This window comes from Sylvia atricapilla, chromosome 16, assembly GCF_009819655.1.
Source record: "Sylvia atricapilla isolate bSylAtr1 chromosome 16, bSylAtr1.pri, whole genome shotgun sequence".
NCBI classification, from domain to species: domain Eukaryota; kingdom Metazoa; phylum Chordata; class Aves; order Passeriformes; family Sylviidae; genus Sylvia; species Sylvia atricapilla.
The window spans coordinates 7,702,934-7,724,469 of record NC_089155.1 but is presented as its reverse complement, the minus strand read 5'-3'; the positions used below and the strand labels follow the sequence as shown (position 1 = coordinate 7,724,469).

The following is a 21,536-nucleotide window of genomic DNA, read 5'->3' as shown; positions in this document are numbered from 1 at the left end:
GGGCTCAGCCTGCTGCTGCTCCTCTCTCATGGATGGGAAAGCCCCTCATGCATCACCCAGGGTGACCAGGGTCAGGTGATGGATGGCACTGGCATGTTTTCTACCAGAATCCCTGTCTTGCTCCAGGCAGGCAGCAATTTCCTAGCACACAGTAGGAGGGAAAGATGGGATCCCCTGCTGCATAGCAGGGAGAGCCAGCAGCGCTGGAGTAGCTCCTCCACAATCTGCTCAGTGCCTCAGGGCTTACTGGCTCAGAAGCCACCTGATTGTGACTGAAATCACCAGTGCCGGGACAGGGGTTCCTGGAATGGGCTTTTCCTGTCACTGCCATCATTGCCTTGAAAAGGGGAGGTAGCCACTCCGTGAAAATTCTGCCTCCCCTTCATTTCTCCTAAATTCAATTCCAGGGAAAGATGACACTGAGGCAGGAGAAAGGGGTTTTTTCTCCGGGGAAGAAATGCAAACCACATGCAGGCAGGCTTGGGCAGGAGGAGGGACTGGGGCTGCGAGAGCCGGCGCTCAGCAGCGAGGCCGAGCTAAAGTCAATTAGTGCTTCAGGACTCCAAACACGCCTGAGTGCTGCGCTTCGAGCAGGCGTGATCCCTGTCAGAGAGAGGCTGCCAGTAGGGTTTGAAAATAATTAGGAAACCCAGAACCCCAGTGCTTCCCAGAAAAGCCTGTTAGTTCTGTGGTGGAAACCTTGCTTGCAGGGAGTGCATCGCACAAACAGAGTCGTGACTCATCAGCTGGATGGAGCTGAACTCCATTTTTCGAAGGTCAATGTGCTCAACTCCTAATGAACTTTACCTTTGGTAGGGCTGGCTCCTATGCTCCCATTGTCGACCTGAATTCCAGGGATGCTCAGCACACCTGAGATAATGGACGATGGTTTCAGGGGATGCATTTCATCTAGAGACACCAAGAGCTTCCAAGGGGGCAGTGGTGATGGGGAAACTGAGGCACAGAGGGTTCAGACCACCAGCCCACTGCCTCCAGCCAGAGCTTGCACCCCACCAGCCCCATCCCTGCAGCCTGGGTGGACTGCCAACCCCTGCTCTTGGGGGATCTCAGCTGTGAATCCGAGCAGTCCAGGACAGCCTTAGAGGAACAAAACAAGACAATCAATCACCCTTGCTTCATCCCGCCCCAGCCTGCATTGTGCGGAGCCTGAGGGACTCCACATCAAAGCAGGAGCAGCTGGCTGCCGGGGTGTCCCAAGCTGGCTGCCGGGGTGTCCCAGCCCCAGACGGGCAGCGCCCTGCCCACGGGCTGCCTGTCTGCACTGCCCACACGGGCTTGGCCTCCGCTCACTGCCTGAGCCCCGGCAGCAAAGCTGGGATGGAGCGCTGCTCCCTGCTGCGAGTACGGAGGGAGATGTCCGAGGTCACGGCGGCTGCAGAGAGCGCCAAAGGTGGGGGTGCATGGATGCGGGGACACCACTGTAGCATCCCAGGGCTGGCGGCACCTTCGCTCTGCAGGGGCGAGCAGGAGGTGGCATTGCATATGGGGAAAGATCCAGTCCCATCCCAAGCTTATCTTGGAGCTGTGGGAGCCCTGCAGAGCAAAGCCTGCTCCTGCCACACAGCTCCCGCTATCCTCACAAGACCCTTTTCTTTGCAGTTCCTTCCATGCCACACGGCAGGCGCTTCCCCCAGGCTGCAGCTCCAGTGCTGCTGCAGACAGTACAGTAGTTTTTGGATGTCTTTTGCAGCTCCCCAGTGTTTCTCCCCATCCCAGGCACGCACGGCTGGGATGAGGCAATGTTCTTGGGGAGTATTGGCTTCCCAGCTGGTGGGGAATATTCCTTGATGAAACTGGTCCAACATGCTGCGTGGTGGGGCTGGGGATGGTGAAGGGGTACAAGGGGTCCAGTCGTGGTGGGCTGGGCTGCACCATGGTAATCCAGCAGAGTTGACCATCTGGGATGGGGCGTCTGGGGAAGGGAGAGCATCCCTGGAGCTGTGCCGTGTGTGGGTCCAGCAGTGGAACAGCAATTTGAGTACAGCCCTCCAGATATCCCATATTTTCCCTCTGGCAAAGGGTCAGGGTGACTCTGCCCTGTGACCAAAGCATGGGACAGAGCAGGGAGGACAGTCTCTGGCAGCCTGCAGGATACACGTGCCCGTGGTGGGTAACAATTGACATTTTTTCCAGTTCATTAATTAAAACACAGAACAAAAGTCACTAAAGTGTGAGTCTGGGTGTTTACAGGGAAAATTCCTTTTCAGGTGCCAGGTTTATTAATAGAAGAGGAAAAAAACAAGGGGGAGAAGCAGGGCCACAGCTGGACAAGGAACATCTGGGAAGGATATGCTTTTGTGGGGTTTTGGTGTTGAGGGTGTGTGTGGGATGGGGGTGTGACAATGGGGGTGCAGTAAGCACCTGTGTCCCCCCTGCCACCAAGCCCCTGGCATGCTGAGTGGCCACGGGGAAGCCATGCCGTGGGCATTGCTGTGAGGCAGGAGGTTCCCAGCTCATCCTGTGAGACCCTGGCAAGGCTGCTTCAGATCCTTTGAAGTTTTCCCTATTAGCTGCCACAAACTGGTCAGGATCCAGGCTGATGAAGCAGAACATGCTGTCAGCATTGCCACCACACTGGAGCTGCTGGGACACAAGAAAGACATGCTCAGCCAGGGTTCATGGTGTGAAGTTTGGGGCAGCAAAACCCCCCTGGCTCCTTCAAGCTGCCCCCAGGAGTGCAGTGTTGGGGGGTGGCAGAGCTGTGCCCCCCAGACCCACATGCCACCCACCTCCGCTAAGTGCCTGCACACAGGCTGGCATTTTCACTTCCATATGTGACACATTAGGATTTGTTTAGAAGCCCTTTATTGTCATATTTTGTTCTTTATTTCCTTCAAATTCAATTTGCTGAGGGATATGTGTGGATTGTGAAATTATTTTGAGAATAGTTCCTCTGGGTTTTTTAATTTCCTTTGTATTAAATTTTTACAGTGTTTAAAAGGCTATGAAAAATTTTATGTTAAAAAAAAAATCCAACCAACAAAAAAAAAAAACAAGAGGGCAAAATTCCAGGGAGGAAAGGAGAAGAGCCCAAGAAGGGGATGAGCTGTGGTACCAGCCACTGCTGTCTCTGTCAGGGCAGGCGCCGGGGATGGTCTGGCACAGATGCCCCCTACTGCTCCCACTTCATCCTGGATGGAAAACCAGGCTGGGAGAGATGTTGCCACTGCCTCAAAACGGGTGCCATTTGCTGAGGCCTGGATGATTGTGGTTTTTCCCACCACTCAGCCTTTCCCTTTCCTTTGCTCTCCATATGGGAGCAGGACACGGATGCTGTGCACAAGGCCGTGGGGCTCCACTGAGCCCCCGCCTGCCTTTCCAACCCCTCACAGTCATTCAGTGCAGACATAAAAGCCCACGGCCGCTCCCGGCAAGAAATTCCCGACAAGAAAATTTTTGAATTATTCCCAAGCTGTGACTGTGGAAAGCCAGGCTGCCCTCCATGAAGGGCTCTACAGCTTGGAGGCATTAGGGACCCCTTTTGCTGCCGGGGCAATGGCCAGTCGGGAGCCACCCTCCCGCCCTCTGTCCCCTATGCTGGGTGTTTCCAGCTTCTTCAAATCACAGACACATTTTTCATCTCTTTATTTTCTATCATTGTCATTGTCATTGTTCCAAGCTGGTGCAAATTGGGAACTGGCCGTGCACTGACACTGCTGCTCCCTTTGCCCGCAGCCGCCCTTGTCCCCAGAACCAGCAGGAGGGCCCATTCCAGGGATTGGGATTGTACTGCATCCTGCTGCCAGTCCCCCAGGGGCTTTTGCACCTTGGTCCATGTCCCTGCCTGGCACAGGACCCCTGGCATGCTGCATCCTGCCTCTCTCCAGCATAATTTCCTCTTTGCAGCCTGCCCGAGGAGTTCTTGGAGGAGGGTGCAAGGGCTGTGCTGGTGAAGGTCTGTCTGAGGCCCTCCCAGTGTTTTGAGAGGGCTTCTGGCATCTCTGCAGCATTGAACAGGGGGCTGGAGGCTTTGGGAAATGATAGAATCATCCAGTTCCAACTCTCTTGCCACGGGCAGGAACTTCCTTCACCAGACCATTTCTACCTGGCCTTGAACACATCCAGAGACTGGGAAACTCAAACCCAGCAGCATCCCCAGTCTCAAGGGACCAGGGACAAGGACTCTCCTTTGCCCATCCCTTACCACAGCAGTGCAGGGATCTCTAGGGTAGTTGGTGCCTCTCAGCACCAGGGGAGGGAGATGATGTGGAAAATAATTATACAACAGGATTTATCCATTATTAACATGGAAATGGAAGAATTCAGTGAATGTGTAACTTTGATCGAGAGCAAGATGCCAGGGCTGCAGAGTTGTCCAGTGCAGTAGGACGTGCCAGACAACCAGCAGCACCGACCATCTGGGAAGAATGACAGGATGTTTGAATAAGCTGAGAACAGAACAGACTTCCAGGGCTGTGGGGAGGCAGGGATGCAGGGATATGGGGGTAGAGGGATGGATCGATGCAGGAAAACGGGGATTTGGGGGAGGCAGACATGCAGGAACCCAGAGATGGAGGAATGCAGAGATTCAGGGTTGTGGGCATGCAGGGATGCAAGTCCCGTCCTGATGGTCCCTCTGCCCATCACATCCCTCTGCCCATGCAAACCCTCTCCCTACCCTCAGCGTGCCGAGGCCTTCTCAGATCAGCCTCCCTCTGCTCCTCTGACCCCTGCAGGGAACTTGGCAAAATGATGGAAGAGGATTGCTGAGCAGATCCCAGCTTTTGATCTGTTCTAGGAAAAGAGAGGCCACACCAAGAACTTTCTGAAATTCCTTCCTGAAGCCTTGGCTGGGAGTGGCTGCCACTTTGATGAGACATTCAGACCTTGGCAGCACTGGGACTTGAGCCTGGCCTGGTCACACCATCCTGCCTCTTCCCAACACCCAGGTTTAGGGAGCTGCAGCCTTGGCAAGGGCTCCCTGCTCCAGCCTATGCAGGTGTCTGGGTGTGGAGCCTCTCTGCCAGCCACCTCCGCGCTCCTCTTTGTCCCTAGAGTCACAAGGTGGTGGGTTCTTCAGGCCACCAGCATTGCTTTCCCCCACCACATGCTGCCAAATTCCTTTCACATGAACAGGAAATACGAATTCTCCTATTCTCTTTGTTTTGTCAGGAAAAAAATATGTTAAAAAATAATCTAATCAAATGCTGTTTGTTTGTGGTCTTGGTGATCTCCAGTTGCTTGGTTGAGGCTCAGTGAGATGCCATCGGGATGGCCAAGGATGAGGACACTCCAAACCTGCTGCAAACCCAGGTGCTCCCAGCCCTGCCACTGTCGGCAGAGCTGGGGCTCATCCCCATGTGGGGATAGACAGACATCCCCATGGCTCCACTGGAACTGGGAGCACTGGAGCCAGAACTGGTTTGGCTGATGGAACCATTGCTGGCCCTGCTTCTGTCAGACTGTCTGGGAGAGTGTGGGAGCACAGGGATTGTTGTGTGGTCTTCCAGGAGGGCTCAAATTAACAAACCAGCATTGTTAAACAGCTCAAAACATCAGTAGCCTTTAATTACCCCTTTTTCCTAAGGGAGGAGGCATTTTGCACCTGGGGAGGGCATGCCACACATCACTCATCACAGTATGATGAGGTCTTTCCTCAGTATGATGTCTGGAAGCAGCCCTGCTCCAGGCCCACAGTGGGAAAGCACTGCTATGCCAGGACCCTGGAAATCCCCATCCATGGCAAGCACTGCTGTGATCCTTGCAAGACCCCTGTTCCTGGAATATTACAACCCCTGTTCCTGGAATATTACACAGGAATCTCTCTCCTCCTGCAAAGAACCGATGCAGGTTTATTCCCTGTCTCCGGGGGAACTCTGAGCAGCATCAGTTCTCTTGGGACTGGAATTGCCCTTTGCACCCCAGAGCAGGGTTGGGACCTCTGCAGGACAGACCTTCCGCCTGCAGGAGGGTGCTGGAAGTTCCCTACTGCAATGGATGGCCGTGTTGGTTCTGTTGGGAGCCTCCCAGACAGCCAGGGAAGAGTGGGGATGGATGGAAAGAGCTGAGAGCACCAGGTCATGATGTCTCTCCCTGTTGTGGTTGCCTCAGAGCCGGGACAGAGCTCTGCCCTGTGGTGGGGAGCCATGAACCCCCAAACTGCACTGGGAAGGAGAGGTGGCAGCTGAGAGCGCCTGGAGTGCGTGCGGGGTGCAGAGGAGGCTGGGGATATTTGGAAATGTTCTTTTTCTGCTTTCATAGTCCGGCGTGCATTTTTTACTTCATTTAATCTTTTTTGTTCAAATTCCCAAGTGAAGAATTCTTTCCATGAGCCAGATCCTGCTGCCACGGCTTTGTGCCTGGCCATGGCACTGGGGACCATTTGGAGACCGTGTCCCTGTATCCCTCCTCCAACTGCAGCAGCACAGACACTCAGAAGTGGGCATGAGGCTCAGGGGACCCTACTGGCACCTTCTTCATCACTGCTTCAGCTCGACTGTCCCACCCCAACCCCCTTTCCTCACCACTCCTGCAATTTGGTGCTTTTGGGGTGATGAACCTCCTCTGTAAGCTTCGAGCAGGAGCTGCCCACAACCCATTTTAAACAGCTCAGGCTTTGTCTTTATTCCAGTTCCTGAAAATTGAATTTGTTAGTGGTATAAACAGGATATAAAACACTGAAAAAAATAAAAAGGAGCAGGGAACATTCTTCTCCCTGTCTTTTTCTTCAACCTCTGAGGACCATATCTGCTGACACTCCTGAGTGTTAGTCAAATTCCTGATGGCAAACAGGCTCTGGGGACCTGCTCTGTCCAGCACTCCAGGATACTCCCGATCCTGGATTTTTTAATACAAAGGTCACAAATTCTGCTCTTTTCCTTTTTTTCCCCCTGGTGTTCTCCAAAGTAATGGTGGTTTATGGTGCTCTTTTGACGTCAGCCACAAATGGGGCTGCCAGGTGGTAATAATTTTCCTGAATGTCGACTAAATACAATTATCACTCCATTTTCACTTCAGAAATATTAAAGTTTGTGTTCCTCCTGTTATTAATTCTGAAAAAAAGCCTTTATAAGTCACCGTGGCACACGGCCGCCGGCCCTGGGGTGCTGGCAGCCACAGCAGGGCTGGTGATCATAGTCCAGGCTGGCGACCATAGTCCAGGCTGGCCGTGCTGTGCCACGTCCCTGGATTTTTCTGGAGGTGAGGGATGGGAGGCAGTGCCCTAGAGACCCAGGGGCAGAGTCAGGAGTTGGGATGTCAGCAGGACTGAGGATGGATCCTGAGGCTGGGAGAGTGAGGAGGGACCCATGTCCCTGTGGGAGAACCAAATTCCAGTTCCTGTGGACCATGAACTTAAATTGGGTGTTTCCCAACCCCGTGCCAGCACAGCAGGGTCCATCAAAGGACAAGCTCCTAGACACGCTGTTTCCTCCTGGCTTGGTGTCCAAAGCATGAGCACATCCCTGCAGCTTTGGCCAGGGCAGGCAGGAGCTGAGGAGCCGCTGGCTTTTGTCACGGAATGATCACATCCTGCTGCCAAGAGGGGTCCGTGAGGGTTGGGATGCTGCAAAAGTCCAAGTTGAGCTGCAACCAGAGGATCCAGGGCAGTTTCCAGAGCTGAGACATGGGTTGGATTATCAGCAAAATGGCACGAAAGTAAACTGTGAGACAGAGACACCGTCACAGCCTTTGGTGGCCGAGTCCCAGCTGAGTGATGCCAGCACCAACATCAGGCTCTCAGCCCTGGCACAAGTTGAGGTGCAGCCACACATCCCATGTTTTCCTTCCTGAGGGCACACAGATGGGCACCCTGCTTGCCTTCCACTGCCCAGGGTCACCTCAACCTCTCACCACATCCCCTGACTGGGAGCACATGCACTGAGAGCTGCAGCTGCTGCAGGGCATGGGCAGGGCAAGTCATGGGCAGAGCAGCTCATGGCCACCAGAGCCACGACTGCAGTGGCTGCTTACACAGTCCTCCCTGGTCTCTGTGGCTGTGGGGGAAGGAGGAGGGGGGGCAGGGGGAATTTCCCCATCCCCAGCCAGCAGCCTGCCCAAAGCCTTTGTCTTCTGCTGAATTCCAGCTGGTGAGAGTCATCCACCAGAGTCAAAGGATTTACCCTCCTGGGGAATGATGTGCAAGAGGGAACCATGTAGTCACATTAAAATTATTTGAAAAAGAATGGGACTTCTGAGTGCTGTCTCACGTGGAGCCAGGAACATCCATCTGACTGATACTTCCATCTGTCTTTCTAAATAGTTTCCTTAAATAATCCAAATATTTAAAAAAAAAAATTGAATTTGGCATATATGGTTCTTAGGAGAATAGAAGAGGGCCAGATACTAAAATGCCGCTGCCTTGCTCCTTCCAGTAACAAACACATGATTTTCATTGCAGGGAAGGCAGAGGCAGCTGATAGTCACATCTGGCACAGAGGAAAATGCTCCATGGTCACTGATGCTTTGGCTTTGCTGGGAGAGCAGGCTGTGCCCAGGCTGAGGAGTCCTGTTTGACACAGTAGCAGCACCCGACTCATCTGGGGAATTCCAGCTCCCTACAGCAAAGGAATTTGCAGTCCAGCAGCCCCAAACCTCAGGCTCCCTGTCCTGCACTGCAAGTCCTTTCTCCTGTCTTTCCTTGGAGAAACCTTTCCTGAGCCCCCATTGTGCACGGCCAGGGGTAGTGGCTACAATGGCGGGAAGAGATTCTGGAGCACTTTTCATGTCTCCATTCCTCAAAGACCTTGCCTGCTGTTGCTCTTACCATCACCTCCTGCCAGCTCTTCCCAGGAACCCTGCAGTGCCCACAAGTGGGAATTGGTTATGGCCTGGCTCAATGTTGGTGACTCCTCGCCACCATGTTTGTTTGTTTCATCCATTCAGCTCCGCTCAAGAAGCAATGACAAATTTTCAGTGACAGAGTTTCAGTGGCTCACATGGGATGGAGATTGATGTTGGCTTCAAGGATGGTGCTTGGTGCAATGCTTTCCCATTGAGATGCTGAGGCTGGGGGCCTTTCGCTGCCCCTGTGTCACCCACCGCTGGGGCAGAGTTGGATAAAACCTTCAACAACCCCCAGCCTTCACATCCATCTCCTCCTTTCACCTTCTCCAGCGAATACCAAGGTCACAGTTTAACAGTCCATGCAGCGAGCAAGCACATCCTCCATCCTCCCAAGGTCCTCCACACTCCACCATCCTCATCCTCCTGGCTACCTGAGAGCACTGCCCATACTCCACCTCCCCTTGGGAAATCCCAGCTCAGCCATCACCACCAGCCCCGCAGACCGGAGGAGCCCGGCGTGGGGATGCCGTCCTTCCCGTCGCCCGTCGGCGCTGGCCGGCGCTGAGCCCACCCCGCGCCAGCCGCCGGGTGTTCCCCCTGCTCTGACAGCTGGACGGAAATTGGAAGGCGACGCTGACATGTGTCAACAATAACCAGTGAACAAGCGCCAGCGGCGGCGGCGGCTGTCCCCACCACCTCGAGGAGGCTGGCCACTCTTGGCTGAAATCACGGCACGTTGCGGCTGGAAGCAGGAGTATTGTTTCAATTATTTCCATTATATAAAGTCAGGCCATTTAATATATTCTGCCTCAAAGGGGCTCAACTAAAGAGATAAAATAAACACTGGAAATCTTCTCTGCTGACATGGACCAGGAATTCAGTTTCGACACCAAACCTTCCCTCCCATCTCACTGCTCATCTTCCCTTTCGTACCGGCTCCCTGTCCTACCCTTGCTGCCCCTCGGCCTTCAGCGCCACTTGATGCCAATTCCCTCTTTGGGCTTTGCTCCTGTTTTGGCAGCTGGAGCACTTGAGGGCTGTGCAGCCACGCTGGCATCCAGGACTGGAGTAAGCCAGAGGAGCCAAGAGGAGAGATGGAGCTCCAGAGCTCACTCTGGGATGAAGGATTTGATTTATGGCAAATCTTAAGCCTCTTCGGATGCTACATTCCCTGAGAACAGCAGGAATAGCGGGTGGCACAAACCCAGGAGTGTGGCATGAGGAGGAGAAGAAGGAAAAGGAGAAGAGAAAGGAGGAAGAGGAGGAGGAGGAGGGGAGAGCAAATGTGCCATGAGCGTGCTGCACTTGACAGTGTGAGCACTAAAATCAGCCATCTTCATGCCTTCCTTCTCATCTGGGAGAGCTGATGGCACCCCAGAAGTGACAGACCTCGCTGGCTTTGTGCTGACATGGGAGGTGATGAGCTGGGCTGCCGGAGGCTGGAGTTGCTCCTACCAGCTCTGACCAGACAGGAGCTGCTTCCTATTAATGCTTCCCACGGCATCAGCCTCCCCAGAGCACTCCCCCCTTGCAGGGCTGTGCTTGTCCAGGTATTCCCAACATGTGGGAAGAAGCACCAGCCACATCAGCTGTAAATCTGTTACTTGGTCTTTCCCAGCACATTTCCATGCTCTGAGCTCTGCCTCTCCTGGAACGGGGTCATGGGCAGTGCCACCGCCAGGGACCCGGGTGATGGAGGGAGCCGTGTCACGGGATGCCAGTGAGGGCTGCGGTGCGGCGTGAGGTGGAGCTGGCATTTCATAAGAGCAGGGAAAGGGCCTCTGCTGAACTGGCGCGAGAGAAGCTGTGACTTTCCATTCCTGTGGGAAGTGGGCTGCCACCGTCCAAGCATCTGGGCTTGTTATGATGGGAGAGGAATGCCAAATATTTTTCTTCCTTATCCACTACCATCCGCTCAAACCCTCCCCTGATCAAACCCACATTCATCGCCTGGGATGCACTGGGGAAGATCCCTCCCAGCCCTCGGGGCTGCTCAGAGCTCGTGGCACCTGTGGAGAAAACCCTGCCCTCATCCAGGAGCTCCCTCCATCCCCCTGCCCCTTCCTGTCTCCTGCTGCTAGCCAGCTCCAGATATTTAATATTCACTTTATTACCTTTGCTAGGAGCATCCCTGCACCTGCATCCCTGCGCCTGCATCCCTGCGCCTGCATCCCTGTGCCACCACCTCTGTGACCGCATCCCTGCTGACCTGTGGGCCCGGCGGGACCACACTGTCCCCTCCAGAGCCCTGAGCATCCCGAAAGCAGCCACTGGGATGGTGCCACGGGCGTGTGCCCTGGGGCGCCTGCCGTGCCGGGAAGCAGGCGGTGCAGCTTTGGAAGGTCACCAAGATTTTTCCGAAGATGAAAGTGTGCTCAAGTGTCAAACAAACTTTCCAAATTATCTTTCTGGACACTTTCTCCCTTCTGCTTTGGAAGACGGAGGAGGAACATTTCATTCCCTCTGTGCTGGCGTGGAGCGGGGCTGCGTGAGCAGCCGGGAGCTGCCAGCGGCACCCGCGGCTCAGCCTCGCTTCTCGCCGACATCATCCCTGAGTCACCGCGGGTGCTGCCCTGGCATCCTCAGCTCTGCTTCCCCCTCCCCGCAGCCCCCCCAAGCCCCTCCCAGCACAACAGAGGGCTGCCAGGTGCCCAGTTAAACAGCAGACACCACCTCTCCTCCCACCGACACTTGGATTTGTCGTGAACAGACAAATTAAGGGAAAGGTGTGTATTTCTCTTCTGTCTCAGGGATGCCTGGCACACAGCAGCAGGGGCATTGGGACAGTGGCTTTGCCGCCCTTGGCAAATCCCCCGTGATCCCAAACAGCTGGGGATGGGCTGAGCAATAGCCATGTGGTGCCCCCAGGATCCAGCACTAACGAGAGCTGTCTAACTAGTGCGTCCTCCTGTGACAGGTCACCCTGGCAAGGCTTGTGCCGACATCCACTCACCCATGCCAGCAGCCAAAGAGCGTGACCAGGAATGAGGTGCTTCCCTGGCCCTTGCCCAGTGTTTGCCTTCCAGGTCTGGACAAGGAAATTCCCTATCTGCTCCAGGGCAGCTGGGCTGGCACCCAACAGGACTTGTGGAAGCTCCTTGCCCTGCAGCACCTGCATCTCATCTCGGTCACAGCCGTCCACACCAATGCAGCTGCCTGCAGCCAGGATTTGGAGGCACTCAGATATCCTCAATGCCATTGCCATATCTCTGTTTTTCTGTGCTGGGATGGCAGCAGCATCCCCATGTCTACATGGGCCCCCCAGCCCTTGTGAATTCCTGATGGTGATGGCATGCTGCAGGTTTGGTTGTTTGTGGAAATTTTGGCTGAGCCAGATGCTGTAATTTATGCATTTTATGTGTAACTTTACAATTTATTTCATAATTAGGAAAAAAACCTAAAGTGATCCCAACCATTATTACTCCTGGTTTCCTCGGTTATTACTCCTGGTTTCCTACGCTGAGGCCAAAGGGGTCTGAAATGGTTCCTTTGTTGTCTGATCATTAACCCTTCAGGAATGGAACACAGCAGTGCTGGATGGGAGCAGTGGGGGGAAAGGCTCAGGGGGGCTGGGGGAGAGAAGGGAAACAGGAGGGTAGAGAGAAGATTAACCCCAATGTACTGTGCCTGGGCATGGTTGGACACCCCAGGACACTGATGGACACATCCCCTGCAGCCCCGTGGGTGGTCCACTCTGGTGCAGGGAGTTTCCTGGTTCTCAGCAGCCCCCAGGCCATTGGTCCCTCCCAGGCAATGCAGACTCAGAGAGGTGGGAAGGAGCCCTGCAGCTCGCTGGCGTGTGGGAGGGGCAGGTGGATGATGATCTGCCCCAGGGTGCTCAGGTGTGAACAACTGTGTGCCCAGTGTCCTGTGTGCCCAGAAAGCATCTCTGTGCCCCCTCTGGGGGGAGGAGAGGGGTAGCATGTGCTGGTTTGTGCATGGTGATGACAGGAGTGAATGTGGTGTCACTGGGGCTGTCACTGGTGGCCAGTGGCCTTGGAGCCTGGTTCGGATGTCACCGGACTGTTCCAGGGTTGGCACGATGGGACGAGCACATGGAGCTCCCAGGATGGGGACCTGCACTTACAGGTCACCTCGAGTACCTGGCGAGCCAGGTGTCCTCCTCCTGTCCTGCATCCCACTTCAAGCACAGCCCCTAGGGTGGGTTTTGGGGTGCACAGCGTGGGACAAGGGGTGTGGACAGCCTCATGGGAGCCCGGACCAGCTCAGTGAGCTCGTCCTGGCTTGGAACAGCTTGGCACAGCTCGTCTCGGCTCAGCTTCGCTCCCGCAGCTCGGAGGGAGGTGAGTTAAGAAGCGCTCGGAAAATCAGAGTCAGCTGCGATCCTGGGGACAGCCGGGGCAGACCCACAGCCGCCGCCGGAGCTGCCGGAGACCCAGCACGGCTCCGGGGGGCTCAGCCCTGCCCGGGGGCTGTCACTGCCCCCCCAGCCCTGCGGGGACAAGGAGCGGGGGCTGAGCCGGGGGGGAGCTGGGCCGGGGGGGCCGGCACAGGCGGCGTCACCTCCTGGCTCCACCCCCCCAAAATCGCAGGGGGCTTCTCTGTGACCCCGGCGCTGGGATGGCAGCGGGACAGTCGGACCGCGGCGGGACGGCGGGACGGTTCCCAGCCGAGGTGGTGGCTGGAGTGCTCCGGGGGGATCCAGCCAGGGCGTTTGCCAGTCGCTTTGTTGCTGCTGGGGGAAAATTTTTTTTTTTTTTTTAAGGATTATTATTATTTTGAAAGGGAGGGTGAGGAGAGGGGGCTGACACTGACTATAAAGGCAGAGCTCCCTGGAGGAGCCGGCACTTCCCCGACACCATGAGCACTCCCCGGGCCTGACAGCCCCAGCCTGCCCCACTGTCTCCGGCTCAAGCTGCCCTGAAGTGTGGCTGTGTGTCCGAAGCTCGGGTTGGGATGGTGTGAGCCCAGAGCCGCTCGTCGCCCTCCCACCACCCCTCACCGGCTCTGGCAAGACCCGAGCCCGCCAGCCGCTTGGATGATTTGATTTCTTCCCTGTCCGACATCATTCCTGCCCAGATGCAGTGGATAATATTCATGTTGCTGTTATTCATCAGCTCCGTGGAAATGCTCACTCAGAACCGGTGGAAGAAGCAAGGTACAGTGTGCGCAGTGGGCTTGTCCCGTTCGGGTCCTGCGGGGTGGCTTTGTGACACCAGGCTGCTTGTCCTGCCTGCACGGAGCAGGAATGAGCTGTGAGCCAGGGCTGGAGGTGCCAGGAACCAGCATACCCCCATCCCCTCCCCATGAGCCCCTTTGGGGACCATCTCTGCTCCCCTCTGGGTGCGTGGCACGGGGCTGGCTTGGCAGTGTGGGAAGATGCAGAGCACAGCCCCATAGCGCTGCCTGCCCAGTGGCAGCCCTGCCTTTGGGGCTGACAGGAGACAAGGGACACTGGCTGGCACTGAGACCAGTTCTGCAAACCCCAGCAGAGCCAGACACAGTGAGGATAGCACAAAATTGGCTGATTCTCCAATATTTTCTTTCTCTGCATAACACACTAAATGCCTTAGGAGTAAAACCTCCTGGAAGGATGCTCAGAGCCAGGGCAGGCACTGTCCCCTGTCCCATCCTTTCCCCAGGAAGAGGCAGCAGCTGAGCCACTGCTTGGTGCCTGGGCAAGGGCAGGGTGTGCTGGGGCTGTGGCGAGGCACCCCTCCCTTGGGCTCTGGCTCATGTCCCCTCACCAGGCAGTGCCAGGCAGTGCCAGCTGGTTGCGTGGAGTGGATCCGGCTGGTTCTCAGCTCTGTGCCAGGAATGTCTTGGTTTTGGGTCCAACATGTGCCAGGGTAGAGGCAGGACCTCCCAGGACCGGGGCTCTCAGAGCTGGGGCCTGGAGAGCTTCCCTTGAAGTTGTTCCATGTTAAAGGCATGCGGAGGCAGTAGGTGTGTGTGATGATGTGGGTGGCCAGGCTGGTGGCCAAAACACCCCTGATGGGAAACAGCCAAGCACCAAGAGGGGCTCCAGCTACCAATGCCTGATGCTGGGTAGTGAAATGCTCCAAAGGCCTCAGGTCTTGCCAGCCTGGGGGTCTGGCCGTGGCTTCACACCCCAGACATGTTATATACCCTGGGATAACCTGCACATGAAAACCAGCACAGGGTCCAGGAGCTACGAAAGATTCTGCAGCTCCCTACTGCCATTAGGAGCTGTGGTCTGGGCAGTCCAGTGCCCCAGGGTCTCATGGTTCCCAGCAGGACTGGGTGGGCAGAGATGGGGGATGTCACACCCATGTCCAGCACAACTCAGGTACCCACTGTGCCCCATGCCCAGTGCCCATCCCAGCTCAGCCCTGCACTCTGCCATCACCACTGGACAGGAGGAGATGAACCCACCACTTGTCCCTAATCCCCACACCCATGGTTTCAGAGTAAGCCACATTCTGTTTTTCTCTGTGGTGGCTCCCAGTGTCACTCCTAGTGACATGTGTGCCATGCCAGCAGCACTGTGGAGTGGAGGAGAATGATCCCACTTCTCCCACCTCCATGGGATTATTTCCAAAGCCAGTGAGAGGAAGGAGGCCCCAGAGCCCATCCAGGGTTCCCCACTTTCTTTGCCCTGGCTGGAGGTGGAAGGAGAGCAGCAAAACTTCCCCCCTAAATATCAAAAAGAATTAGGGAAGGGAAAGAGGCTTGTAAATCCATGGGTCTCCAGGGAAGCCACTCCAGCTGCAGCCAGGAACACAAATGTTGTCAGCATTTGGTAAATATCTAACAGAGACCATAACAACTTAATGGATCCAAGGTGCTTCGTTAGTGCTCCCAGCAGACGCAGCTCTAATGAAGGCTCCTGGCAGTGCTGCCATTCCAGACAGTGTGCCCCAGAGAAGGAACTGGGATGATCCAGCTTAGGGACAACTGCATGGCACCACAGCACTGTGGACTGACTTGTGCCAGGGCCCAGCACATGGGGCTGCAAGGCATCGCCCACCAGAATCCTCTGACAGAATCCTCTGCCGGCATCTCCCTGGCTTCCCCAGCACCTCTGCCCCAGCTCCACAGCCTTGGGACCCTTCTGATGCAGCTTCTGGGGTCACAGGGACCAGCGCCAGGCATTGTTCCCAGGGCTGAGTCTATGTCTGCGCCAGGCAGCACCCAGCAGGTGGCTCAGGCTTGTAGCAACCTTGTCTAGTGGAAGGTGTGTCTGCCCATGGCACGGGGTTTGAGATGATCTTGCAGGTATTTTCCAGCCCAAACCATTCTGTGATTCTATGGTTCTCTAGAGCTCAGGTCCCAAGCATGCTGTACTGGCGCTTCTGGCACTGTCACTGCTACTCGGGCTGTGGTGCCAGAGCCAAGCAAACAGTTCCCAACACGGGCATGGTGAAGGTATTGGATGCCTGCATTCAGGAGTTCAGTGGCCCCTTTTGTGATGCCAGGCCAGCCTGGGGTTGCAAAAAGACAGAGGGCATGTGTAGCCCCCAGAGCTTGCTGCTTCCCAGCTCCCAAAGTGCCCCCGTGGAGCATCCCTCCAGGCTGCTTTTCCGTGGGCTCAGAGAGCAGGAGCAGTTGGTGGTGTCTCTGCGGGCTGGTGGATGTTGGCACCCTGTCCTTGTCTCTGGGAACAGAGGTCGCTCACCTCGGGGTAAGTCAGCCCCCCACGGGCTGGGAGTACAGCACAGGCAGCCAGGGAGGCAGCAGAGGCTCTTGAGCAAACAGACAGATCCTTTTCTCAGCTCCTCTTGAGTGCATCCAAAATGCCCTTTGTCCTCTGACACTTAACAGGCATCAACTGATTAATCCAGGTCAGATCATGTTTCTACCCGCTGACCCAGTGGTTGTTCCACTTCCCACGGGATGGGCAAGGCTAGCTTGGGAACGTGGCTCAGACTGTCACCCATGGGCAGTGCTGGGCGTGGGGCAAACCCTCAGTCTGGATCTTGGAGTGATGGAGGCCATCAATTATGAATAAGCTGGGAGCGATGGCTCCATGTGCCCCTTTGCTGCCAAAGTGGACAGAGGTGGGGATTTGAGGAGCAGGGAGAGGTGGGGTGGCATTTGCAGGGAATCAGGACAGTGCTATCACCCTGGAGAATCAGAGAGGGGCTGCCACAGGGTTGGGACCCACCTCGGCACCTGTTCTCCATTTGTCCCCGCAGCGAGTGCCAGCCTGCTGGAAAACTGCACAGGCTGCGTCCTGTGCTCTGAGGACAACGGCTGCATCACCTGCCACCACCGGCTCTTCCTGCTTATCTGGAGGGACGGCATCCGCCAGTACGGGATGTGCGTCCACACTTGTCCCCCAGGCTACTTTGGTGTGCGGGGTCTGGAGGTCAACAGATGCACAAGTAGGTCCTGCCCCAGCCGGGGTCCGCCTGCTCCTACTGGCGCTCCCTGCTCCCCTCGCCACCCTGCGGGTCCCAGTGCTGCGGGAAGGGCGATGGCTTCATTCCCCACAGCATCCCTGTGGCACTGGATCCAGGGGCGGCAGGGTTGGGGGGGGCTTCGTCCCCTTTTCCTTTGCCCGGAGCTGCAGCCTGGACCCCGCAGGTTTTGGGGTGCCGGGTGCCCCGGGTGTCCCCCTGAGCGCCCGTCCCTCCCGGCAGAGTGCAGATCGCCCAGCTGCGAGAGCTGCTTCAGCAGAGACTTCTGCATGAAGTGCAAGGACAAGTTTTACTTGTACAAGGGCCAGTGTTTTCGGCAGTGTCCCCCCGGCACTGCGGCACAGCCCGGCACCCGCGAGTGCCAAGGTAAGCAGCGCCCGCACCCCGTGCCCGCCGTCCGTGGGGACGTGCCTGGCGCCGAGAGGTCACCAGTCCCTTCTGTCGCTGCCCCTGCAGAGACGTGCGAGCCGGGGCCGTGGAGCGAGTGGAGCGCCTGTACTCACGAGAGCCGCACCTGCGGCTGCAAGTGGGGTGTGGAAACGCGGGTGCGGGAGGTGCCGGAGGCTGCCCGGGAGGAGAGGACTGCCTGCCCCGCGCTGCAGGAGACCAGGAGGTGCCGCATGAAGAAGCACTGCCCGGGAGGTGAGCACCACTCCGCCGGGGCTGGGGACAGCTTCGTGTCCCCCCAAAGTGAGCCCGAGGGGCGCTGCAGGAGGACCGTGGCAGCAGGGGTCTGGCAGTGGCCGGAGAGCCATGCTGTCATCTCTCAAGCATTTTGAAATTCTGGGCAAAGCCGTCATCTCAGGCACATGTGCTGAGCAGCCCTAGGGCTGACCTGGCAGTCTCCGAGACTGCCTGGGACAAGCCAATGTCCCCTTCCATGCTGGACTGGGCTGGGCACTGGCACGAACCGCCGTGGTGGGATGAGGCTGCCGAGCTCCAGCTCCCATCCTGCCACAACGTGAAGGAAGGCTTTCTGTACTGCAGCTGTGGGTAAGGAGGGTTGAGACACACGGGGAGGTTCCTGCAGAAACTTCTGAGCTCACCAAAAGCTGGAATTCTCGTAGAGCAGGAGGGCATCACCCAGGAGATTTCTGATGGCTAACGTTTTGGGAGACTCCAGGGCACAATCCCTCTCCATGGCTCATCTGGCCAGATGTTCACTCATGCTCCCGCACTTCCCCCCACCTCATTCCCAGGCTGGAGGCTCCCTGGCTCAGGGATCTCTCCACCTTTCACACCCCAGACCCGCTGCAGGGTCTGTCCAGGCGGTGCGTGCACGGGTGCAGGGCTGGCGATGGGAACCGGGACGTGGCTGATGTCATTTTTGGATGCAGGCATCTGGACTGAAGCTACCCTAATAAATCTCCACTTAGTAACTGGCAGAAAGGGGGATGCATGAGATACCGATCTGGCAGCAGATCTGAGCCACCGAGGGTTGCGGTTCAGAGCTGCGGGATCACTCTGTGCTGTGGGATGAACTGGCCGGCACCGCCAGCGTGGCAGCGATCAGAGAGGTCAGGACTGCGAGGGTGGAGAGGAAAAGGATGAAGAAGGGGGGCAACAGCAGAGGACGTGCGTGCTGGGTGAGGGCCACGGAGCCATGAGAGAGGCTTCATCCCAGCACCATCAATCATAAGTAATATTTTCCTGCTGACAGTGCAGAGGAGCTGATTCCCTTCCCCACCCAGGTCTCAGCTCACGTCTTTGGGGTGCCAGGTGGCATCAATTTTGAGGATGTTCCCCTCCCTGCTGGTGTGTGCCAGCTCCAGACCCGCAGAGCTGGTGACAGTTTGATGCAAGAAATTTAATTTGAGAGGACAGGCTGCTCCTGGAGCACTGTGTCCTGGAGCACGGTGCCCATGCCCTGCCCTGCCTGGCACACAGCAGGTCCCACTGGCCAGGACTGCTGTTGCCAGTGTTTCAGCACCTCATCCTGTGAAGTTACTGGGAAGGCACTGGAACCCCAGAAAAGTGCTTGGCCTGCTGCCTCTGTCTGTGTTCCTGCAAGCTGGAAGCCCTGAGGCTACGGTGATGGGCTCAGGGATTGGCAGGACTCTACTCTTGAGGCTGCTGTCTGGGATCAGCTTCAGAGACAGGCCTGTTCCCTGTCCAGCAGAAGCTGTCCCATGAGTGTCTCCCAAGCAGCCCCCTCAGGAAACAGAAGCCCCTCCATGTCTCCCACTCCTGGGCAGGCTGTTCAGAGTCCCTGCCACAGCAGAGCATGCATCTGCCCTCGCTCCCAGGCTCCTGCCCGCCTGGCCAAGTGCTGGGTTATGGGATCCAGATGCTGGAGGAGGACGAGGAGTTCACTTGATGCATCTGAGACACCCCCAACCCAGGCGAGCCAGGGCAGGCGGCCGAACCCGACCGTGTGATGAGAGATTTGTGCCACCACTTCTGAGCCATCCAGGCGGCTGGAAGGGAAAAGCCTCCGCGCTTGGCCGTGGCACAAACCCCTTGCGCTGCTGTAAATCTGCCTTGGGTGTCTGTCCCGCTCTCCAGACGCTTGGCGTGCGTGCCGTGCCCTCTCCTTTGTGGGTGGCAACTGTCTGGAGATCAGAGCTGAGAAACAGGGTTTTAGAGCCAGGCAGGACAAGAACTGGAGCCCTCAGAAGGGACTGGGGACAACAGTGCTGGCACACGCAGCACCAGGAACAGTCATGGTCCCTTGTGCCCCTCACACCCCTGAGCCTCCCACCATGTGACTCTAACTGGAGTGGACTCTGGGGGCCAAGGACTGACAAAGCTGCCCAGTTTTTGGGGCAGCCATTCTGATCCGTAGCATGGACTCCCTCTCCCACTGGAGCCCATGGCACACCAGGGTTTATTCTGAATCCCTGTTTCTTTGTCATCTCAGCACCAACACTTCAGCCAGCTGGAGGGTGTGTGGCAGCCTCTCGGGGTGAGCAAAGATGTGGGTCCCAACAGCCCGACCCTGGAAAGCTGGTAGTGGGTTTAGCTGGGATGCATCCAGGCTCCACCAGCACGTCAGTTGTGCCACTGGGATAGGGACAATCGACACATGGAGGGCATCCACAGGGAGAGAGAATTAGCACCTATGCAAGGATGCATTCCAAAGCCACCTTGCTTCCCACCATGCCCAAATCCTCGCAGGGGCTGTCTGGGCCCCATGGTGGTGGGCAGGTTCCCACATCAGGGCAGAGCTGAGCACGGCTGTGCCCTGGCTTTGGGGTGTTGGTGCAGCCACTGGCCCTCTCCAACACCCACAGTCCTTGCTCAGGAGAGAAGCTGGGGTTTCTCCAGGGAGCTTCCACTTGGGTTCAGCTGTCCCACCCCAGTCCTAGGGATTTTGGGATACCAGGACTGAGAGTCTAGCCATGGGAGATGTGGGGACAACACGCCAGTGTGTCTCTGCCCATGCCAGCAGCACACCCGGACCCCCCCCAGACCCACACTGCTGTTTCATGACCCGGAGAGGGCTCTGGGGTCCCCACAATCAGAAACTGGGTCCAGCACTAACGTCCTGAGAGAGGATATGGGATCAGCATCCCGTGGATGGGACTCAGGTCAGATCATGTTGCCTGGCCAGCAAGCGAGCTCTACTTTTCTCCTCCTTTTTCTGTTGCAGAGAAAACTGAACCCAAAAATAAAGGCAAAAAGCGGCAGAAGAAGCCGAAGACAGAAAGGCACACGGGCACCTAGCAGGCACCAGCACGGGAGCTGGGGCACCATGGCAGGAGCTCCCAGCCAGCTCCTGCCATGATGCTCCGGCCACATCACCACTGTTTTTCCATCTTAAAAAAAAAAAAAATAAGAAAAAAAATTTGCACCATTTTCTCTGCCTCTCCCCATCCCCCTTTTCTTTTGAGACAATTTATGGCCTGTAAAACATTTCCTTTTCAGAAAATCTAATTTGCAATGTCCAAAGCAAAGCCCTAGGGCTTGGGGAGGGGGTGTCTCTTTTTTCCCTCTGGTCTTCCCTCTCCCCAAGCCTGCTCCATCCCTTCCCTTCATCCAGACGGGTGGGATGGGGTTAGGCCAGGGTTGGACCCTGCTAATGAAGCTGATGCCTGCCTGGATAGTGTTCCCCAGGGCTGGGAGATGCCCTGGCTCCACAGGGTCCGGATTTTATGGGAGTGCTGGGGGGCACAGTGCACCACTGAGCTGCTCCAGGTGCTGGATACTGTCGCCCATCCTCAGCCAGAGGCACGGGAAGCAGCAGGACTCTCGGGGTTGGGACCCCACTGGGGACTGTGCCATTGCTCACAGCAGCCCAGCCTGGTGCTCAACATCCCCATCAGCACAATCAAGGGCCAAATCCTACTCTCCTGGGACTCAGAGGGCAGCTGGACCTCCAAACTGACAACCCTTCTTGGGACCATGCCAGCCCAGCACTCAGCACCCTCATGGGCCAAATCCTACTGTCCTCAGACTCACAGAGAGGCTCAAAGAGCTTCTCTCCCAGCTGGATGTGGGCACAGG

The 21,536-nt window shown here is 56.6% G+C and overlaps 1 protein-coding gene across 1 annotated transcript; it reads left to right on the top strand.

Moving 5' to 3' along the window:
• The first annotated feature begins 13,348 nt into the window (after window positions 1–13,348).
• RSPO4 (R-spondin 4) lies at window positions 13,349–20,877 on the top strand. The gene is made up of 5 exons (XM_066330436.1): window positions 13,349–13,864; window positions 16,866–17,054; window positions 17,313–17,456; window positions 17,547–17,732; window positions 20,683–20,877. The coding sequence occupies exons 1-5, from the start codon at window positions 13,786–13,788 to the stop codon at window positions 20,754–20,756; spliced, it is 672 nt and encodes a 223-aa protein (XP_066186533.1). The 5' UTR covers window positions 13,349–13,785; the 3' UTR covers window positions 20,757–20,877.
• Window positions 20,878–21,536: the final 659 nt, after the last annotated feature.

Coding starts and splice junctions, on each gene's coding strand:
- RSPO4 (XM_066330436.1), top strand. CDS start 13,786: ATGCAGTGGATAATATTCATGTTGCTGTTATTCATCAGCTCCGTGGAA. Junction 13,865..16,865: donor GAACCGGTGGAAGAAGCAAG/GTACAGTGTGCG, acceptor TTGTCCCCGCAG/CGAGTGCCAGCCTGCTGGAA. Junction 17,733..20,682: donor GAAGAAGCACTGCCCGGGAG/GTGAGCACCACT, acceptor TTTCTGTTGCAG/AGAAAACTGAACCCAAAAAT.